At 42.0% G+C, this 20,894-nt stretch overlaps 3 protein-coding genes across 6 annotated transcripts; 1 reads left to right on the top strand and 2 right to left on the bottom strand.

Moving 5' to 3' along the window:
• Positions 1 to 1,066: 1,066 nt before the first annotated feature.
• mlf2 (myeloid leukemia factor 2) lies at positions 1,067 to 6,312 on the bottom strand. Its single transcript, XM_083541290.1, has 8 exons — positions 5,513 to 6,312; positions 4,722 to 4,836; positions 4,563 to 4,604; positions 4,127 to 4,180; positions 3,924 to 4,049; positions 3,008 to 3,167; positions 2,707 to 2,890; positions 1,067 to 2,066 (listed from the first exon to the last, which is right to left on the bottom strand). Exons 1-8 carry the CDS (start codon positions 5,554 to 5,556, stop codon positions 2,063 to 2,065), a joined length of 729 nt encoding a protein of 242 aa, XP_083397416.1. The 5' UTR covers positions 5,557 to 6,312; the 3' UTR covers positions 1,067 to 2,062.
• A 1,120-nt stretch (positions 6,313 to 7,432) lies between these two features.
• On the top strand, positions 7,433 to 15,433 carry styk1b (serine/threonine/tyrosine kinase 1b). 2 transcript variants are annotated; one of them, XM_083541960.1, is made up of 10 exons: positions 7,433 to 7,582; positions 8,795 to 8,857; positions 8,934 to 9,110; positions 9,847 to 10,140; positions 10,355 to 10,536; positions 10,628 to 10,699; positions 10,802 to 11,010; positions 11,099 to 11,139; positions 11,235 to 11,331; positions 14,867 to 15,433. In XM_083541960.1, the coding sequence occupies exons 2-10, from the start codon at positions 8,797 to 8,799 to the stop codon at positions 15,060 to 15,062; spliced, it is 1,329 nt and encodes a 442-aa protein (XP_083398086.1). In that variant the 5' UTR covers positions 7,433 to 7,582; positions 8,795 to 8,796; the 3' UTR covers positions 15,063 to 15,433. The 2 variants fall into 2 exon arrangements, with proteins under 2 accessions (XP_083398086.1, XP_083398087.1); XM_083541961.1 differs by having other exon boundaries at positions 7,474 to 7,605; positions 8,796 to 8,857.
• Positions 15,434 to 16,400: 967 nt separating this feature from the next.
• LOC310726492 (glutathione S-transferase kappa 1-like) lies at positions 16,401 to 20,893 on the bottom strand. Of its 3 annotated transcripts, none has more exons than XM_083542166.1 (8): positions 20,834 to 20,893; positions 19,931 to 19,996; positions 18,721 to 18,802; positions 18,392 to 18,520; positions 17,905 to 18,050; positions 16,763 to 16,879; positions 16,587 to 16,680; positions 16,401 to 16,496 (listed from the first exon to the last, which is right to left on the bottom strand). In XM_083542166.1, exons 1-8 carry the CDS (start codon positions 20,876 to 20,878, stop codon positions 16,447 to 16,449), a joined length of 729 nt encoding a protein of 242 aa, XP_083398292.1. In that variant the 5' UTR covers positions 20,879 to 20,893; the 3' UTR covers positions 16,401 to 16,446. The 3 variants fall into 3 exon arrangements, with proteins under 3 accessions (XP_083398292.1, XP_083398293.1, XP_083398294.1); XM_083542167.1 differs by lacking the exon at positions 20,834 to 20,893 and adding an exon at positions 20,104 to 20,398; XM_083542168.1 differs by lacking the exon at positions 20,834 to 20,893 and adding an exon at positions 20,073 to 20,091.
• Position 20,894: the final 1 nt, after the last annotated feature.

Raw genomic sequence — 20,894 nt, 5'->3', positions numbered from 1 at the left:
ATTTTGCATTTCCTTTGGAAAATCAAGGTCCCAGAGTCTGGAAGAAGAAGAGAGAAGAGGCACAGAATCCAAGCTGCTTGAGGTCCAGTGTAAAGCTTGCAGTGGTCAGTGGTGTTGGTCCACTGTGTTTGATCAAGTCCTACCAGGAGGTTTTAGAGCACTTCATGCTTATTTCTGCTGACCAGCTTTATGGAGATGCTGATTTAATGTTCCAACAGGATTCGGCACCTGCCCACACTGTCAGAATCACCAAAAGTTGGTTAAATGACCATGGTGTCGGTGTGCTTGACTGGCCAGAAAACTCACCAGACCTGAACCCCATGGAGAATCTTTGGCGTATTGTCAAGAGGAACATGAGACCAAAAAATGCAGATGAGCTGAAGGCCACTGTCAAAGAAACCTGGGCTTCCAACCCACCTCAGCAGTGCCACTCACTGATCACCTCCATGCCACGCCCAATTGAGGCAGTAATTAAAGCAAAAGGAGCCCCGACCAAGTATTGAGTACATGTACAGTAAAGCAACATACTTTCCAGAAGACCAACAATTCACTAAAAATGGCACTTTTTTTTATTAAATTACTAAAATAAATCTACTTTTTAATGATATTCGACTTTTTTGGAGATGCACCTGTATAATTATGTTATGGCTGTCAATCAGTTAAAATATTTAATTCCAATTTAATCACATTTTTCGGGTTTTTAATACTCTAATCAACATGATCATGATCAAATATGAAGGCTTCATGCAAATGTATGGAACTTTTGCTATGTTTCCACACGGGCGGTTTTAATTGCCGGATGTGTGCATCATGGCGGTTTTTTTTCCGTTGCAACAGTAGATGGCAGCATCGCGCTGCTTAAGAATGCATAAACAATGGCGTTTTTTGGTGCTCGAGGTTTTTGTTTTTAAATATTTATATTTTATATTTAATTATTGATATTTTTAATAAAATATATGAATAAAATTTGTGCCATTCAAATGAATTTGCGTTAACGCGTTGAATTTGACAGCCCTGATATTTAGCTCACACACACTACAATAAATAACAAGACAGAGGGCAAACAAACATTTAATTTATTTATTAATAAGTTTAACTAGTTAACAGTGTACAGCTCAAATCACAGATTAGCATAGCGTCAACAACACAGACATCAACGAACTGTACAGTGTGTGCGGCGCAGGCACGTGCCGATGATTTGACGTGTGATACCCCGAGACGGCTTCCGGGTGCGAAGGAGGAGTTGCAGATCGGATCCGACGGCAACAGTGTGCGTTATGGTGTGTGTGTGTGGGGGGGGGGGTCGGCGGTTGTATGGATAATAATCGGCACGTGCCTGGTGTGTAGCAGTAAATAAATGACACATTTTAATATTTATGAGTTGGAAGCATAGGAATGGACTTTGAATGTGTGTGTATGGTGTGTGTGTGTGTGTGTGTGTGTGTGTGTGTGTGTGTGTGTGGTAGTGTGCATGTGATGAAGCTACATAGCGTCCAAAATGCCAGAGTGCACTACCGAGCAAACATGTACGCAATTTCAATACTGCTAATTAACACTCACTGTCCTAAATCACGACTCATTTATTCGAACTATCTTTGGAGTCCACTATTCTGTCCAACACACACACACACACACACACACACACACACACACACACACACACACACAGGAACTCCTACAATACAACACGGTCCTGACTTTGTACTCCCGTGATGCACTTTGACCTACGTAGTGACCAGGCATGTGCGTGTGGGTCTGTGTGTGTGTGTAGTTTGGGACACGCCCACAGGGGACGGGGGAGACGTCTGCAAAGTGGCCTAGATAGCGGATTGTAGTGCACTCGGATTTTTTGGACCCAGCTATTTATTCTGTACAGTGTCAGTCCTGCAGTGGAACATTTTCTCACTCACACACACACACACACACACACACACACACACACACACACACACACACACACACACACACACACATACTTCACGTCAGGACACAGGACCAGGGATTCCTAAACAATCTCGTTCACATCATCAGGTAGATCATGAGGCTCTTCTGCTTGGTTAGTTCACCTGTGCGCACACACACACACACACACACACACACACACACACACACACACACACACACACACGTATATGTTACAATACACACAACATAATAACTAGCTAAATAATTGCTAGGCATAGTAACATCCTCGCGGTCCACGTGCTGTTACTTCTCATTTCTTCAACGAGAAAAACGAACCTGCGATTTCCCCTGTAGCCCGAAATAATCTCGGAGCTGCCGTTAATATACAATTACGGCAAAAAAACAAACAAACAAAAACAGCGTTCGGAGCTGGGAATTTTACCGAACTGTCTAATGAAATAACATCGTAAATACAGCAAGCTGAAATTCCAAAAAGGTCCAAAAAGGTCAACGAAATAACAATAATTGTAAAAAAAAAAAAAAAAACATTTACGGTTAACTACTGTAATTGTACAGTAAAAGTACAGTAGTTTGTTGTCGTGTAAACGTATACTGTAATTTGTTTAATATACGATGCTACGTTTTTTCCCCTCAGGGAAAATTATGTTTCCGTACAAATTTGTCGTATTGCAGTCGTCACCATGAGATCGGGAAATTGGTAACTCGGACCGTCGTAACTCGGACACTTGTTGTGTTTATACATATAAGTAATATAAGAATATTAGCTACCCTAGCCCTCACCAGTCGTAGCGGGGACGGTGGGGAGGTCGAGGTGAGGAAGAGGAGGTGGCGTTTGGCGGCGCGGGTAGTGCCAGTTGTCCTGTCGCTGCCCTTCGGCTCCGTCCGTATTCCAGGGCACGGGCGTTAGGGCTCATGTAACGCCCTACTCCCCTCCTAAACTCCTCGTCGAAAGCTTCGGCTTCATCTGAGACGCAGACGGAGGGAACGAAATTGAAAACCATGACCCTCAAATATGGGCGCAATCTTTTTTTTTTATACATTATAGGATGTAGCTGAGGGTTAGGAGGACACGGTTACTCACTTTCCTCCAGGTTAATGAAGTCTTGTCGGTGCTCCTGATCGCCGGTGTGCGCGTTTCTGGAACGTTCCAACACGTGAGCTCGATCTCCAATATGATGGCCGATGGACATGCGCTCCATGCCGCTCTCGCTATCGCGCAACGACTGACGCGTCTCTCTGATCTACACACAAACACCCGCCAATGACATTAATATTTAACGCAAACAAAAGAATAGCTAGTAGTGTGTGTGCGTGTGTGTCTTCAGTTGATGCTTCAATTTCTCAGAACAGCTTCTCTAGGCGTGTGTGTAAATGTGTGTGTCATATCACGCACAATGCGATCCACAAAAAAAACTGATCGGTGTCCTCATAATGTCATGACATCAACAATGTGTGTAAGAATTCTACAGAACAGGGGGTGTGAAAGGCGAGTCCCCATAAAACGGGGGTTTGACAGAGTGTGTACGTGGAACATCGCACGCGTGGAAACACATGGGGTGAGGCCTTCTATGGAAGGTGGTGGTAAAATGTAGAGTGAAATCACCGGATAGTGAAGTTCCCATAAAGCAGGTGTGTGTCGTTGTGAAGTCACAATTGCAAAAACGTGTGTGGTGTTGTGCGCGTCGGTCTGTGAGGAAGAACAACTCCAGGCGGTGTTCTAATTTATCAGAGCCTCCGTAGTTAACAATGTAGAATTACTGGAAAACGAGGTCCCCGTAAAGCAGTCCCCAGAACGTCCCGATTACTAGAACGTGTGTTCTAAATTTTGTTGGAACTGCCGATATCGGCGTGTGTGTGAATGTGTGTGGAATCCTACGTGTTCTAAATTTACTCGGAACTGCTGATAACGGAGTGTGTGTGTGGGACCACAGAAGCAAAAATGTCCACGTAAAGCAGGTGCGTGTCCTCATATTCATTTGTACATGTGTGTCTCTCACCCCTCCAGGTGCTGTTCTGATTTCTCTGGTTTGCTGGTACACTTTGGGACCTCCGGAGTCGCTGCTGTACGAGATGATGGTGGAGGAGGAGAACGACTGACAGGACGGAGAACCGGAGAACCTCTCCTGTAGGACACACACAAACACATATAGTTTATAGTACCCAGATTACCTGCTTCATCTAAACACAACGCTTCACTCACCATGTTCTCCATCATTCCGTTCATCATCCCGAACATATCCATGAATCCTCCTCCCTGCAGCACACACATCATATACATTTCACTTCGTGAACTTTGACTGAAGTAGCGATTTCTTTCAAATTGCGGGCAATAAACGCATTGTACGGCCAAATGATTGTGGACACCCGACCATTACGATTGTGAACCTTTTGGTACGCCCTGTTCCACGTTTCCTTGTTATAATGAGCTCCACTCTTCTGGGAAGATGTTCCACTAGATTTTGTGGAGATCTCATTCAGCCACAAGAGGGCGTTCGTAAAAGTCAGGTACTGATGGAGGCGAGGAGGCGTTCTCCTGAACCCAAAGGATAGAGCTTGGTGCTCTACAGCTGGAAAAGTCGGGTGTCCCAATACTTTTGGCGTTAACATGTAAAAAATAAAAACCCAAAAGATCTCACCATTCCCATCATCCCGAAAGGGGCCAACGCACCAGCCTGAGGCTACAGACAGATGGATGGACAGATCAATAAAAGAGATAAATATTTCCATGTCCTCAGTATTTCAAGTGTAATATATCTAGTGGAATTGGCTAAGGGTTAAGGAACAGGTGTGTTCACCTGCACTTGCATGGGAGCTCGGGCCGACTGGATCTGAGGACTCAGAGGGAACGGGTCAAACCCGAACGACCCGAACACGCTCCTCATCTGACGACGGTGTGCCGCAAACGGGTCCCTGAAAAGACAAAAAACAGACCAGAAAACGTTCATTCAATTAAAAAAATGTAAAAAGTGTCCTGAGAATTCAGAATGAGACACTATAAAATTTCATATATTAAATAGATAGAATATTATTTAATAACACAAGGTTTCGATGTTTTCCGAAACAAATCGTTTGTAAGACGTGTTTTTTTTTCTTCAATATAAACTCCAAACAATTCGACAATAAAACCAACACACTGAGTAAAATTCGAATTCGGTTTCGACAACGATTCCGCCGTCACGTTTCTGTCTTGCAAGCGTTTTGATTGGCCCAGGAAACCCTAGATCCAGTTCTAACTGGTTCGATAAATCGAGATTTTAACGATCGATTAATCGATTCAACAACACCGTGCCGTCATCAACTATTCGGTTAAAATTGCCGCATGCAAACTGGCGTCGGTTAGTCACGTTTTTTTTTTTTTTTCCGGGACGGGATAAAAATGTTTACGTTTTGGTACGGAACCAAGACGAATCAGAACTGCGATTAATCTGAGATAATACCAGGACAGAACCAGGACTGATCCACGACAAAACAGAGAGATTTTTTTTCTTGTTAAACAAACCCGATTTTCAGAACAGAACCAGAACCGATCCCGGACAGAAAGGAAGTGAAGGATCTGGAACAGGGTCCAGAAGACAGTTTCACTCACATCATGTATGGATTGTCATCGACGTCATCCAAGAAGCGGAACATCTCGTTGGATTTTCTTCCCCCCCACCACGTGAGAGTCGATTATTCGGTGCAATTATTCGGCTCAGATCAAAGCGCCGCGCGTGCTGCGGTCAGGGGTTTGCGTGCGTGCGTGCGTGCGCGCGCGCGCGATTAATCAGCCGGAAGCTGATTGTTGGTGAAACTCAACAATTGATGCAATTAATACAGTAGAAACTGATCAAACCCGGAAGTGCCACAACGCCTCGGGGTATGTTTGGACATTTATGACCGTGATGTCATTACAAAGAATAAACAAACCGCTCGCGCTCGCATATTAGCATTAGCACCGAGAACAAAAAAACTATCGATCATCCGCCGATTATCAGGCAGAAAAAATACAACCGAATCGAAAAACACGTAAAAAAAATATATATATAAACCTGACTGATTTCACGGTGTGTGTGTGTTTTTTTGTCTCCGTGTCTCGCGCGTGCAGCCGGAAGAAAGCCCGGCCGTCAGTGCGACAAAGAAAGCTCCCAGAACCCGAACCGAGCTCCAGGCTCAAGGCCGAGTTCAGCTTGCAGCGGTCCAGCAAGGCGCCGTGGAGCTGTTCGCCGTTCGCGGTTATAATAATAAATATAAATAACGGGAAACAACAACAACAACACGACGCGGAGAAGCGGACAGGATCCGGAACCAGGCCCCAGCCTGCAGCTCCACGGAGGGACTCACACACACACACACACACACACACACACCCCGGAACCCGGAAACACCCGGACAACGCCAACATAAAAGTCCCTGCTGCTGTTTAAATTTCTCACGTCCTCCAAAATAAAACAAACACCAGATTTATTGAAGTTATTATTTAAAAGTATTATTTTAAATTGTAATTAAAAACCTAAATTTAATCAATTATAAAAATAATACATCTTAAATAAAACGCACAGGGGCGTGGCTTAATGCGGATGGGCGGAGTTTTGGGTGGGGTTTAGTGAACATGGGTGTGTCTTAGTGAACATGGGGTGGGGTTTAGTGTAGATAAGCAGAAATATAAACACTCATTTACTTTAATGAAAAATATATACATAAATACGTGATTTTTTTTCACAGACATTTCACGGCTAGGACTTTTGTTTTGAAGATTTGTCCGGTGTTCGGGGCTATATTTCACACAGCTGATCTGTTCTGCAAAGCATGATGTGCAGATGGAGGTGTGGTGCAGATGGAGGTGTAGGGCAGGTGTGGGGCAGATGTGGGGCAGATGTGAGCTGCACAGCTGCAGGACGTGTGCGAAATGAACGCAGCGTTCCCGGACACAACCAGTGCGCATGCGCTGAGCTCTGCCGCGGCGAAGTGGCGCAGGATCGTGTGCGCGCGTATGTGTGCGCGTGTGTTACGCCCCCTTCTGGCTGATCAATGTACTGTTCTTTTTTTTTTATTTATTTTTTTATGAAATGTGATCTGAAAAGTGTTTGGATTTAATAGAGAATTTATGGAAGGAGTCTCCAGTGCGAGTGATGATCGGATCTTAACTGTAGCTATAAAGGGATAAGTGTTTGTTGTAGATGAATTAATAAAACATTGGCAAATATTATTATGCCTTGTGTCTTCTGTCCATCTTCTCGAGATATGCTTCCAGTCTCCCCAGAAGATCCAGTGAATCGCAGTCCGACTTCATGTCTCAACACTTATTTACCAAAGGGTTCGGAGTCTGGACTTCGTCTTCATCTGGACTTCGTCTTCGTCTGGACTTCATCTTCGTCTGGACATCGTCTTCGTCTGGACCTTCACTCCATTTTGAGGTTGTGTCCACACGAGAGAACTCAAGGGTTGTTTCTTTATGATGCCACCATGAGAGAGAGAGAGAGAGAGAGAGAGACAGACTTACGTAATGAGTGTGGGAGAAAAAGAGGGAGGGATAGAGGGAGGGACAGACGAGTTGAGTGGCGAAACAAGTGTGAGAGTTTTGAAGAGACAGAAAGTGGAGGAGTGACAGAGTGGAGTCCAGAGGACAAAATGCTGAAGAAGGGAAGCTGACAGCATCACACACACACACACACACACACACACACACACACACGCACACAGGTAAGTCCCAACGACTCATTGACATTGAAAAATTACATTACACACACATTTTGTTTGATGTGTTCATGACAGGATTGCTGGTTGTTACTGTGTGTGTGTGTGTGTGTGTGTGTGTGTGTGTGTGTGTGTGTGTGTGTGTGTGTGCGTGTGTGTGTTTCTTAAGTAATAAAAATGCAGCCCGACAGGTTTCGCCTTCGTGATACACCAACATACAGGAAAACCAGGACCTGTTCCGGTTGTGTGCATATGTGTGTTTGTGTGTGTGTGTGTGTGTGTGTGTGTGTGTGTGTGTGTGTGTGTGTGTGTGTGTGTGTTATAGGTGACAGTACATTAGTTTTTTTTTTAAATAAAACCCACTATTGAAATATTATGTTGAGATATAAAAGCATTATAGTTAAACAAACACACACACACACACACACACACACACACAATCCCTGCTGTAAGTGTTGTAATTTGAGGCTGTAGTTCAGGGTGTGTCTATTGTTTTGACCCTAAACACACTCCGTCCTGCTGAATTTATATTGAATGGAGAGATGAAGGTCTCTGATTGCTACAAGTTTGGTGCTGCGTGAAAAAAAAACGTGTGTTCGGGGTTTTGTGTGTATATAAATATATATTTTATATTCAATTTAACTGCACAAATTGTATTCACAAAGTGTATTTCTTTACTCGGCTATAAAGAAAAAAATCGAAGCGCGCTAATCAATTATTTGCAATCGCCAGACGTTTGTTTTTTACCAAATCGAGCACCAAATTCTGCCATGAGGCGTGCGTCCGGCAATTAAATCCGTCCGTGTGGAAACATAGCAAAAGATGCCTGATGTTTACGTCGACAAGGATATTCGCATAAAAATTTGCATAAAGCCTCCATATTTGTCCATGCAAATGCAAAACGTGATTATATAATATTTATATTGTACCTCACAAAAGTTAGTGCACCCCTCACTTTTAATCTTCTCAAGGGACAATACTATATGGAACCCATCTTTGGAAACATCTGTATGACCCTGACTGGGGTTGCTGGACCTCAGTTTCAGGGTGTTACCGATCTTCTTCCTCACTGTGTGAAAAAGAAAGAGACGTTTAGTCGTGTTGTGTTTGCTTAACCGCCTGATAACACTCACAGGCCCGAATGTACACAAATGCAAGTGTGTGTGTGTGTGTGTGTGTGTGTGTGTTCTCTACAGAATGGCGTCTGCAAATAGCTCTCAGGGATACACCCTGTGTGAACCAGATGACACTCTGTGTGGTGAGTTCAGAGGAAAATAAAAAGAAGAATACGTTTTGTTGCTGCATGTGTACTGATCGGAGTGTGTTTTCTTCAGAGGTCCGTATGTACGAGCAGGAGGTCATCATCGTTCCTGTGCTGCTGTTGCTCAGTTTTTTCATCGTGCTCGTCATCCTGCTTCTGTTGCGCTTCTGCCCAGAGAAAGTCCACAAAGTGCGGCCATGGGGAGCTCAAAAGAGCCGGGGCCCCCCCCGGATCGTCCACGGGATCGATGGTGAGACACGGTGCACGGTGAAGGTTCCAACCCGAATCAACGCGGTATAACAGAGCGCTGCATCACGAAACAGCGAATACGAATGGCGTTACTTAAACAAAACAAAACAAACAAACAACAACAAAAAAACACGGACACCATTCCACGAATCTCGTTTCACTGTAGCCGCAGCTGCACCGCCCTTGTACCTCATAGCCAGCGTCGAAGTTTACCTCATAAAACTAAAAAACTAGCGTTTTTGTGCGTTTTATCCACGCCAATAGATTCGAGTTCGTGCAGTTTGCTACGGATGCGGGTTTGCGAGCTCTATCTAATAGCGCCGATCCAAAGACGTGAAAACAGCGACTTTATTGGACGCCTGCTAGGAGGCCCCGCTGTTGGCAACTCGCGACCTGATTGGTTGAAACAGCAGCTAGAGGTCTGAAGGCCTCGCGGCAGATACATTTGACGGCTGAAATCCGATTGGACGGAAACTTTAAAGTAAACGTGCACTATTGAAGACAGCGCCACCGAGAGAAAAGCTATGAAATGAAGACTATTGGGAATTATTGAATACATATTCATGGGAAAAAAATTTATTAAAATGTAAGTCTGGTGGTGTTTAGGCCAGCAGAGAAGGTCGTTTTTGGCCCTAATGGCCACCCACTAGCATGAAATCAGTGATGTATATGAAAAAAAGGACATTTGAGGTCAATCATGGAATTGTAGATAGTAATCTGTGAGTCTCTGGTTGCAGCTCCTCAGGGTCTGAACGCTTTGGAAGGAGAGAGTATAGCGCTCGACATCTCGCCTACGTACTCCACGTTCGGGGCGTCGGTGCGTGCCGGTGGAATCATGCGCGGCATCGATAACCCAGGCTTCGGCGACGCGGCCCTGCTGAACCCGCGCGAGACGCCGCGCCAGCGCCTGCCGGAGAACTTCAAACTGGTGACGTCACTGCCGAGCTCATACGCCCTGAAGTCGGACGGCACGGTGTCGCTCTACAGGGCGCGCATGGAGAACCGCAACGTTGTCCTGCACGTCCTCAATGGTGAGTCCGTACCACACCTTATTTCCTGATTAAAAAATTTGGTTACTTGGTATGTTCCTTTGACTAATCTTCTTAGAAGCACATGTGCCCAAAGCCAGCTCCATGGAGATATGCTTTCCCTGGGTTGGAAAGTGTAGAAGCTCTATAGAGCGTATAGGATGCACTAACTCCATCCAGTGTCGCAATATCGTAACTCCATTTCTGTCTTGGTCAGACTCAGCGAGCGCGAACGAGTGTGAGTCCTTCCTTGGCTTCGCGTCCTTCTTGTCTCAGCTTGGTCCTCACCCGTTCCTGCCCGAGCTGATTGGCGTGGTTACGCTTCGAGCGCCGCTCATCATGGTCATGGAGGAATGCGAGAACCAGGACCTACTCGGCTACCTGTGGAGGTGCAGACAGGTGAGGACGTGGGTTATACACTCTAAAAAAGGGACAGACGGGTGAGGAAATGAATTATGATGATGATGATGATGATGATGATGATTGACAGGCAGGACCCGACTCTGGGGTGATGACAGAGAAGCAGATCTTCACGATGGCCACTCAGGTGGCTTCCGCATTGGTGAGAACCGTTCACGTTCATGGCCAGTACCTCGCATTATTAGCTACCTGTTAGCTAGCTACAAAACGCTGACTAGCCGTTGATTTCTTTCGGACTTTCCAGGACTTCCTGCACTCCAAAGGTCTGATTCACGGAAACATCAAAGCCCGCAGCGTGTTAGTTACCCGGATGCTAACGGCTAAGCTGTGGGGACTCGGTGACGTGTACACGCGAAGGACGTACGGCGTCAATTACAAAAGCGACCCCGGGATGAAAAAATGGCAGGCGCCAGAAATACTGGCTAACAGAGAGGCGAGCCAGAAGAGTGACCTGTACGTGAATCGATGGAATTTTTTTTTTTTTAAATATGTGACTGTGTTTTTTCGAACGCTGATGTTTTTTGTGTGGTGATTCTTCAAGGTGGTCGTTCGGCCTGCTGCTGTACGAGATGGTGACTCTCGGTGAGTGACGAGTTCCTTCAGTTCTCTTTCTTTCTTTCTTTCTCTCTCTCTCTTTGTTTCCGTGATTTAATATCTGCTCTCTTTTTCTCATGTAGGTGAGGTTCCTTACGCGGAGGTTCCCATTCACGAGCTGCTGCAGTTCCTTCAGAGAGGAAAATCATTGAAGAAACCACACGGCTGCTCCAATTCACTGTATATCTCACCTATTCATTCATTTGTTCATTCATTCATTCATTCACCTTTTTATTCACTCATTCATTAATTCACTCTCTTTCAATTAACTCATTCATTCATCCATTCCATTCACCCACTCACCTATTCATTCATTTATTCGTTCATTTATTCATTCACCTACTTATTCACTCATTCATTTATTCACTCTCTCGATTAACTCATTTATTCATCCATTCATTCACTATCTCTTAATTAACATTTTCGTTCACTATTTCATTCACCCACTCACCTATTCATTCATTAATTCATTCACCTTCTTACCCACTCATTCATTCACTCTCTCAATTAACTCATTCGTTCACCATTCCATTCACCCACTCACCTATTAATTCATTTATTCATTCATTTATTCATTCATTCATTCACCTTCTTATTCACTCATTCATTTATTCACTCTCTTTCGATTAACTCATTCATTCATCCATTCCATTCACCCACTCACCTATTCATTCATTTATTAATTCATTCATTCATTCACCTACTTATTCACTCATTCATTTATTCACTCTCTCGATTAACTCATTTATTCATTCATTCATTCATTCACCTTCCTATTCACTCATTCATTCACTATCTCTTAATTAACTTATTCGTTTACTATTTCATTCACCTACTCACCTATTCATTCATTAATTCATTCACCTTCTTACCCACTCATTCATTCACTCTCTCAATTAACTCATTCGTTCACCATTCCATTCACCCACTCACCTATTCATTCATTTATTCATTCATTCATTCACCTTCTTATTCACTCATTCATTTATTCACTCTCTTTCGATTACCTCATTCATTCATCCATTCCATTCACCCACTCACCTATTCATTCATTCATTTATTCATTCAATCATTCATTCACCTTCTTATTCACTCATTCATTTATTCACTCTCTTTCGATTAACTCATTCATTCATCCATTCCATTCACCCACTCACCTATTCATTTATTCATTCATTTATTCATTCATTCATTCACCTACTTATTCACTCATTCATTTAATCACTCTCTCGATTACCTCGTTTATTCATCCATTCATTCATTCACCTTCCTATTCACTCATTCATTTACTATCTCTTAATTAACTTATTCATTCACTATTTCATTCACCCATTTACCTATTCATTCATTAATTCATTCACCCTCTTATTCACTCACTCTCATTTACCACTCATTGATTCACTCATTCATTCACCACCTCTCAATTAATTCACTCATCCATTTACCATCTCATTTATTCACTCATACATTCACCCTCTTATTCACTCATTCATTCATTCACTCTCTCAATTAACTCACTCATTCATTCACCATTTTATTCACCCACTCATTCATTCATCACTCATTTACTCACTCATTCATTCACTCTCTCAATCAGCTCACTCATTCATTCACCATTTCATTTACTTACTTATTTATTCACGCATTCATTCACCCCTCTCAATCAACTCACTCATTCACTTATTTACTCTCTCTCAATCAACTCATTTATTTATTCACTCTCTTATTCACTCCTTCATTCACTCTCTCTCAATCAACTCACTCATACATTTACTCTCTTATTCATTCACTCATTCATTCACTCTCCCAATTAACTCACTCATTCATTCACCATTTTATTCACCCACTCATTCATTCATCACTCATTTATTCACTCTCCTAATTAGCTCACTCATTTATTTACCATTTCATTCACCCACGCATTTATTCACTCATTCATTCACTCTCTTTCGATTAACTCATTCATTCATCCATTCCATTCACCCACTCACCTATTCATTCATTCATTTATTTATTCATTCATTCACCTACTTATTCACTCATTCATTTATTCACTCTCTCGATTAACTCATTTATTCATCCATTCATTCATTCACCTTCCTATTCACTCATTCATTCACTATCTCTTAATTAACTTATACGTTTACTATTTCATTCACCTACTCACCTATTCATTCATTAATTCATTCACCCTCTTACCCACTCATTTATTCACTCTCTCAATTAACTCATTCGTTCACCATTCCATTCACCCACTCACCTATTCATTCATTTATTCATTCATTCATTCATTCATTCATTCATTCACCTTCTTATTCACTCATTCATTTATTCACTCTCTTTCGATTACCTCATTCATTCATCCATTCCATTCACCCACTCACCTATTCATTCATTCATTTATTCATCCATTCATTCATTCACCTTCCTATTCACTCATTCATTCACTATCTCTTAATTAACTTATTCATTCACTATTTCATTCACCCACTCACCTATTCATTCATTAATTCATTCACCCTCTTATTCACTCACTCTCATTTACCACTCATTCATTCACTCATTCATTCACCACCTCTCAATTAATTCACTCATCCATTTACCATCTCATTTATTCACTCATACATTCACCCTCTTATTCACTCATTCATTCATTCACTCTCTTAATTAACTCACTCATTCATTCACCATTTTATTTACCCACTCATTCATTCATCACTCATTTACTCACTCATTCATTCACTCTCTCAATCAGCTCACTCATTCATTCACCATTTCATTCACTCACTTATTTATTCATGCATTCATTCACCCCTCTCAATCAACTCACTCATTCACTTATTTACTCTCTCTCAATTAACTCATTTATTTATTCACCCTCTTATTCACTCCTTCATTCACTCTCTCTCAATCAACTCACTCATACATTTACCCTCTTATTCATTCACTCATTCATTCACTCTCCTAATTAACTCACTCATTCATTCACCATTTTATTCACCCACTCATTCATTCATCACTCATTTATTCACTCTCTTAATTAGCTCACTCATTTATTTACCATTTCATTCACCCACGCATTTATTCACTCATTCATTCACTCTCTCTCAATCAACTCACCCATTCATTCATTCACTCATTTACTCTCTCTCAATCAACTCACTCATTCATTCACCCTCTTATTCACGCCTTCATTCACTCTCTCTAAATTAACCCACTCATGTATTCACTCTCTCAATCAACTCACTCATTCATTCACTCATCAACTACTCACTCACTCACTCTCTCTCTCCCACTCCTATTTACTCACTTATTAATTCTCTAACTCTCTTCACCCACTTTCATTTACCCATTCATTCACTCACTCTCATTCACTTATTCACTCATCTTTATTCCCCCACTCTCAATTCACTCATTCCTGTTTACTCGTTCATTAATTAATCACTCCCCTACTTCCTCATTCACCCACTCATTTACGCATTCATTTACAGACTCAATCTTTCTTTATTCACTCGCTTATCAGCTCACTCATTTATTCACTTACGCTCATTCACACACTCATTTAATCACTCATTCACTGACTCATTTCCTAATCATTCATTCATTTATTCGCTCCCATTCACTCATTGAATCGCTCCCTCCCTCCCTCCCTCCCTCACATTAGCGTTAAACAGAACACAAAACGAATAACGTTTCCTTTCTTTTTCGTCTCCAGTCATACCATCATCAAAAGCTGCTGCCACTGGAAAGAACAAGACCGCCTCTCATTGGCCGAGCTCCGAAACAAACTTCAATCGGGAGAGAAGAGCGCCAACGACAAAACGGTTCTCCGATCGTCTCAGCCAATCAGCATCGGTCATTACCTTCAGGAGGCGGGGTATGGTGAGGCCAACAGTTACACCGTTTTCTGAAAAAAGGATTTGGGGGTATTTTACAGGACTCGTTTGACTTTACGCTTACTTTCACATTATACCAAGAATAATGGTATAACCCTGATTTACTGCGAAGACAATGATCGAATGGAACCATTGAAAAAAATGGTACATCGTGGATTTCTGTACTGTTTACTCCTCCTATATGACTTGGTATGACCCACTTTATAATTAAGATAGTAAAACATCAATTATCACCCGAACGCTTCCCCCCCCTCTGGTGGCATATTGGTACGACCCTGTTTAATATGGCTGCACTGTAGTGTAGTCGTTTATCTTAATAATAGTTTTATATTGTTATATTTGTATTGTTTATTTTTATGTAAAACTCTTTGCAGGGTTTCCCATAATCAGTCTCATTTACTCAGTCTCTCAATTTTTCACTTATTCTCCCACTCATCCAGTCTCACCTTTCTACTCATTCATTCATTCTCTTACTCCCTCACTTATTCATTCACCATTTATTTACTCACACATTTATTTACTGACAATCGCTCTTTCATTCATTCACTCATTCATTTACCGACTCTTTGATTCAGTTTCTTAGATTCGTGTTTTTTTTGTTTTGTTTTTTTGAGACGCAATAAAAATTTGCACGGTTCACGTTGCGGTCGTTCTCTCCGTTCTTACTTCAAAAACTTTAGGAATTCTTCCTGTTCGTTTCTCCGAACTCCATCCCTCGTTCCTTTCCTTCAGCTGAACCACGAGTTCCTATAAATAGCTTCTTGTTTTCTGCGTAGTTTGCGATCCTTATCCTCATCGTCATTTTGTCTCGTCACACTAAACAAACCTGACTTTCTAGTCCAGCAGCATTTCATCTTATCCAACACACACACACACACGTTATAAGCTATATTCATATTAATATACTGCTGCTACAAGTTTGAAGTGATCTTGCCAGGTTGTGGACCGAAACATTTTTCTCCTAAACGACAAAAAAACAACACAAACTTCAACGATTTTAAAATTAGCATCCGACGTTTTCCCGGAAATAAAAGCGAATCAGGTTTAACAATGCAACGAGGTACGAGCTCGAACCTGCCTGATCCAAAGGTCTCGGGTTTCCTGTAATGTGGGAGATCGAGAGAGGAAACCCGAACGCCTGAGGAGAAAGATGGAGACGGAGACGGCGAACGCTAGTGAAGAAATGGACTTAGCCTTGTAGCTGAGTGCTTCCTGGGTTGTTCGTTTCACACACACACACAATTTCATCTGGAAGCCTGTTTCCACCACATAATGTATGAGTATGAGCAAAACTTGAGGCTTTGTATCAGCATATTTTTTATTCTTCTCTCATCCCACCTCACACACACACAAACACAGTAGGAGTAAGTTTATCGAAATGCGATAAAACGTGGAGGGGTTACAGATTTGACGTGCGCTTGTCCGGCTGTGGGCCGAGCCACTTTTCTCCTGAAAAACAAAAATGCAAAGCCACGGATGAATTGGGCACATTGTATTCCACAAAACGGCTGAATGTAAACGCGAAAGGTACTCGTTTACCGATGCAGTACGCCATCAGCTCGAACCTGTCCGACCCGAAGAACACCTTGGGTTTTCCGTCGACGTGGCAAACGATCAGGGGAAACCCGAACGCCTGCGAATAAAGACAGAGGCGCGATGAAACGTCAAACCATTGTGAATTGCGATCAGGAAGAGGAATCGATTCGGATGCCTACATCATAATTGATCGCTTCCTTTGTGGTTTGCTTCAGCTTGTCTTTAATTGGCTGAGATTTGGCCATGGTGAGAATCTCTTCTACATCGCTGGGGGACAAACCTGCCTTCAGTCCTGCCTGAAAAACACAGAAATATAGGACCAGATTTCTATTTTTATGGATCAAGGTGTGTAAGGAGTAATATAACAGTTTATATTTTCTACTAGAGGTCGACCGATTTATCGGTTTCGCCAAATGATCAGCACCGCCTAGCAAAAATCCATATTGATAGTTTTTCCGGGTTGCGCTGTACAGTATGAAAGCAGCCTCTAGAGGCGAATTACTGAGTCTTTGTTCTCTTTCATTTTGGATGTAACGGTTTGTATTCATTTGGAGCTGAATGAACAGGCCTGTTTAATGAATTCGTTGACTTTTACACACACACACCTACATGTAAAAGTCACCTCAGAAAGTGACGCTGGCTCACAGATATCCTCGTCCCTGCTCCAGATGCACATCCAGACTTTCCTAGAAACGTCCTCCACCGATATCCATACCGATAGTTTTTCCGGGTTGAGTTTACATTTACAGCATTTGGCAGGCACCCTTATCCAAAAAACGACTTTCCTCATTAGTACATCTCAGCAGCTATGGGGTTAAGGGCCTTGCTCAGCACATCCAGTACAGCAAGTACAACTGAAATATCTGTAGAGATCTAAGGGTGTTTACTCTGTTACCGGGACTGCAGCTCGGCTATACAAAGTACCATTGTTTCATCTGTGAATGGGACAGTCGTGCCAAAGAGTCACATTATTGTAGCAGAACTGCTGGTCATCCCAGGTGATTCATCTCCAGGTCAAGATCTCCGATTACTCTTCATGACTCTCTGCCACTGCTGGCAACCTTGGTGTAACTATGGACAATCAACTGTCCTCCTCACATGTTGCTAATGTGGCTCGTTCTTGTCGATTTCTTCTCTACAACATCTGAAGAATTCGACCATTTCTATCCACACAGGCTGCTCATTTGCTTGTTTAGTCTCTTGAAAGCCTTCAATGATGTTGGTGACAAAAAACCTTTCAGGGAGCAAAACTAATAAAGCGATTACATTATCCAACTATGACCCCTGGTGGTAAACACACACACCTACACGTAAAAGTTACCTCAGAAAGAGACGCTGGCTCACAGATATCCTCATCCCTGCTCCAGATCCGCATCCAGACTTCCCTAGAAACCTTCTCCACCCAGCGGTCACCGTCTTTCTCCTTCTCCGCGACGGCCGTTAGGAATCGCATGGCGGAGAGAGAACCTGCATAGCGACGGAAAGCGAGAATTTTTCCATGCAAAGTTTGTGGACAAACTTTTCGATCTTTTCGTTTGTTCGATCTTATAATAAATTTATCCCAAAGGGGTCTAATAAAGGTTGAAGTTTTATAGCAGATCAACCAACCCATAGAAAGCAGATCTTCATGGCGCTAGCTTTCTGTACAAATGTCCTGCTAGAACACGTCTTAGTTCAAGTAAAGGGACAATTTCATGCCACCGCATTAAAGGATCCATCATAACGTGTTATAATTTCAAGTAAAGTCATTAAATATCATTAATATTTACATTATTGTATCAAAACATGGACCTTCAACAAATATATACCTTTCTGAAACATGACCTCGAACGGGTCGGACGGGTGACGCAGGGGGATGTTCATAAAAGACGCCAGCCGGTTTAAATCCTGCACCATGTACAGGCCTTTATTTGGCACCATTGCAGGCGGTTTGTTACCTACAAACACACACACATGATTTTAAAAACGTGGCCAGGAAAATAGTGACGTTTTACTCATTATTATTATATTTACCATTATAGTAGCTTTCAAGTGTAAGGAAACCCCGCCCACTTTTATTAAAAGTTATATAGCCATTCCCAAATCCAGAAGTCATCTCGTCAAACTACCGGCAGTATGATTCTAAATCTATGATTACCTGACTCTTGCATGACTCCGCCCAGAAAGGCGGGGCGTAATTTGAGCTCCATGTTCCACACATTTCTGTAGCGACACAGCACCTGAAATGCACGGAAGAAAAAAAAAGCTAAATTGTCAACAATTGCCGTACATTTTGGAATAGTAGTAAGTTTTCAGATAGCTTTACCCTGTCCCTAATCCAGCTGCACCCAGATGCTGGAATGAACACTGTCCATTGCTTAGTACTGAATCATAAAAATGTGCTAAATGAAAAATATATTAATTATATTAATAAATATTAAGTCAAATAAAAAAATTTAAGTAGAAAAATTAATAATAAAAAAAAAAGGTCAAATAAAAGCATGTGGCATCAGCGATATATACTTGTACTGTATAAGCAACCCGGAAAAACTATCGGTATGTATTTTTTTGCAATCAGTCATCCTCTAGTTAGAATGATGCCCATTTGGCTTCGAGGCCATCGTTCTAAACAAACTCGCCGCAAAAAGTTAGACGTAGGATTGGACCCTCGTCTGTGCAAAAGGATTTTGGATTATTTGACGAGCCGACCACAACTCATGATCATAGGTTAGAGCAGGGGTCCCCAATCTACCGCCCACATTCACATTTAAAACAGCCCTCTGAACAATGCCAGGAACATATTTTGACTTTAAACAGATGTTTTACTCACATCATAGCTGTATATGCCCCCTGGTTATTAATAGATGTCGAAGCACTGATAGTTGATTGCTGATTGGCTGTTGGCAAAAAAGCTATAGCGATAGTTTTTCCTGCTCTCATTCCGCTTTTATTACAAGAGCGACATCTAGAGGCGAATCACTGACACCACGTGCTGTTTGTTTTTCCATGCGAGACTGCACGCTGTACGGAGAGCGCTGTATAATATTTATATCTTATTAATAATATTAATTATTATTACAGGACAAAAGCCACGCCCCCTAATAGATGTATATAAATATAAAGATCTTTAGTGTGTTATCAGGATATTGTATTAACCCTTGATTACTACTGCTTGGTTTATTGTCTTCACACACACTCTCACACACACACACACACACACACACACACACACACACACACATTGGTCACCTTCCTTCCCATCTTTACCATATTATACTACACTAGTATGCATGCATGAATGCATTAGTATGCAATTAGTACGCATGCGCACCAAGCTCACTTAGAGAGTGCACGAGAAACAAACTGACCTCAAATCCCAGCCAGGAATAGGGAGAAACCACGTCGTAGAAAAGTTCTATCACTTTCCTGGACATCTGCGGATAATATAAATAAATAAAGTTTGGTGTCTTTTTTTGTCTTTGCACACGATCAGTGTAAACAATAACATACGTATTTAAATCCGCTCGCTCGCTTCTAGTACCTTGTTCCGTGTGCGCGCGCGCGCAAGCGTCGTCCTTCGTTGGAGAGGAACTGTGTCAAAGTTCACCTCTTACAGCCGCAATGATGAATTTATGAATATATACTTAGACTTTCAGGTAAAATCGCTATTAATACCAATCACGTGCACAGGATGTTGAAGCTGTATTTGTTTTGTTTTTCTTTGTTTGTTTGTTTTTTATTAGCGCATAGGTCAGAGTCGACTCGCGCGTTCGAAACAGAACCGAATGAATCGACTCCGGGGACGTCACGTGATCGGTGTCAGGCCGTGTTAGTGCTGGGAAGATCGGATCATTTTACTGAGTCGGTTCTTTGAATCTCGAATGAGTCGTTTAGTCCAATCCGATTTAAACGACTCTGTAATGTGACTCAGAAGAACGAGTCGTCTTAAAGAGTGATTCGTTTATATACTTCTTCAATTATACACACACACACACACACACACACACAATTATTATTATACACACGTTATTTCTATTATATATAAAAATGCAAACAATACGTTTAAATGTTTATTAACATTTAACGTGAGTATAATAATAATTGTGTGTGTGATAAAGCAAATAATACTTGTTTTAATAATAATAATACAGAAATATATGATTTACTTTACGTTTATAAAGATACAAAATATATATGATTTACAATACAAATAACACAAGAAATATATGATTCACTCCACCCCAAAGAATCAAATGAATCGAATTGCGTACCGGTTGCTTCAGGTCACGTGACCGCGCGCACACACCCCGGCTCATTCGAAAGGTGAGGAAA

The sequence above is a fragment of the Silurus aristotelis genome (genome assembly GCF_946808225.1).
Source record: "Silurus aristotelis genome assembly, chromosome: 1".
Taxonomy (NCBI): Eukaryota; Metazoa; Chordata; class Actinopteri; order Siluriformes; family Siluridae; genus Silurus; species Silurus aristotelis.
The sequence above is the reverse complement of the archived record's forward strand: the minus strand, read 5'-3'. Positions and strand labels throughout refer to the sequence as shown.

What these genes read in the sequence shown, in the direction of transcription:
- mlf2 (XM_083541290.1), bottom strand. Translation starts at nt 5,556, where the DNA reads ATGTTCCGCTTCTTGGATGACGTCGATGACAATCCATACATGAT. An exon ending in ACGGAATGATGGAGAACATG is followed by an intron (nt 4,050 to 4,126) that starts GTGAGTGAAGCG and finishes TGTGTCCTACAG; the next exon opens with GAGAGGTTCTCCGGTTCTCC. An exon ending in TCAGAACAGCACCTGGAGGG is followed by an intron (nt 3,168 to 3,923) that starts GTGAGAGACACA and finishes GTTTGTGTGTAG; the next exon opens with ATCAGAGAGACGCGTCAGTC.
- LOC310726492 (XM_083542166.1), bottom strand. Translation starts at nt 20,878, where the DNA reads ATGAGCCGGGGTGTGTGCGCGCGGTCACGTGACCTGAAGCAACCG. An exon ending in ATTCCTGGCTGGGATTTGAG is followed by an intron (nt 18,803 to 19,930) that starts GTCAGTTTGTTT and finishes CGTGCATTTCAG; the next exon opens with GTGCTGTGTCGCTACAGAAA. An exon ending in AGGAAGCGATCAATTATGAT is followed by an intron (nt 16,681 to 16,762) that starts GTAGGCATCCGA and finishes CTTTATTCGCAG; the next exon opens with GCGTTCGGGTTTCCCCTGAT.
- styk1b (XM_083541960.1), top strand. Translation starts at nt 8,797, where the DNA reads ATGGCGTCTGCAAATAGCTCTCAGGGATACACCCTGTGTGAACCAGAT. An exon ending in ACCAGATGACACTCTGTGTG is followed by an intron (nt 8,858 to 8,933) that starts GTGAGTTCAGAG and finishes TGTTTTCTTCAG; the next exon opens with AGGTCCGTATGTACGAGCAG. An exon ending in GATCGTCCACGGGATCGATG is followed by an intron (nt 9,111 to 9,846) that starts GTGAGACACGGT and finishes CTCTGGTTGCAG; the next exon opens with CTCCTCAGGGTCTGAACGCT.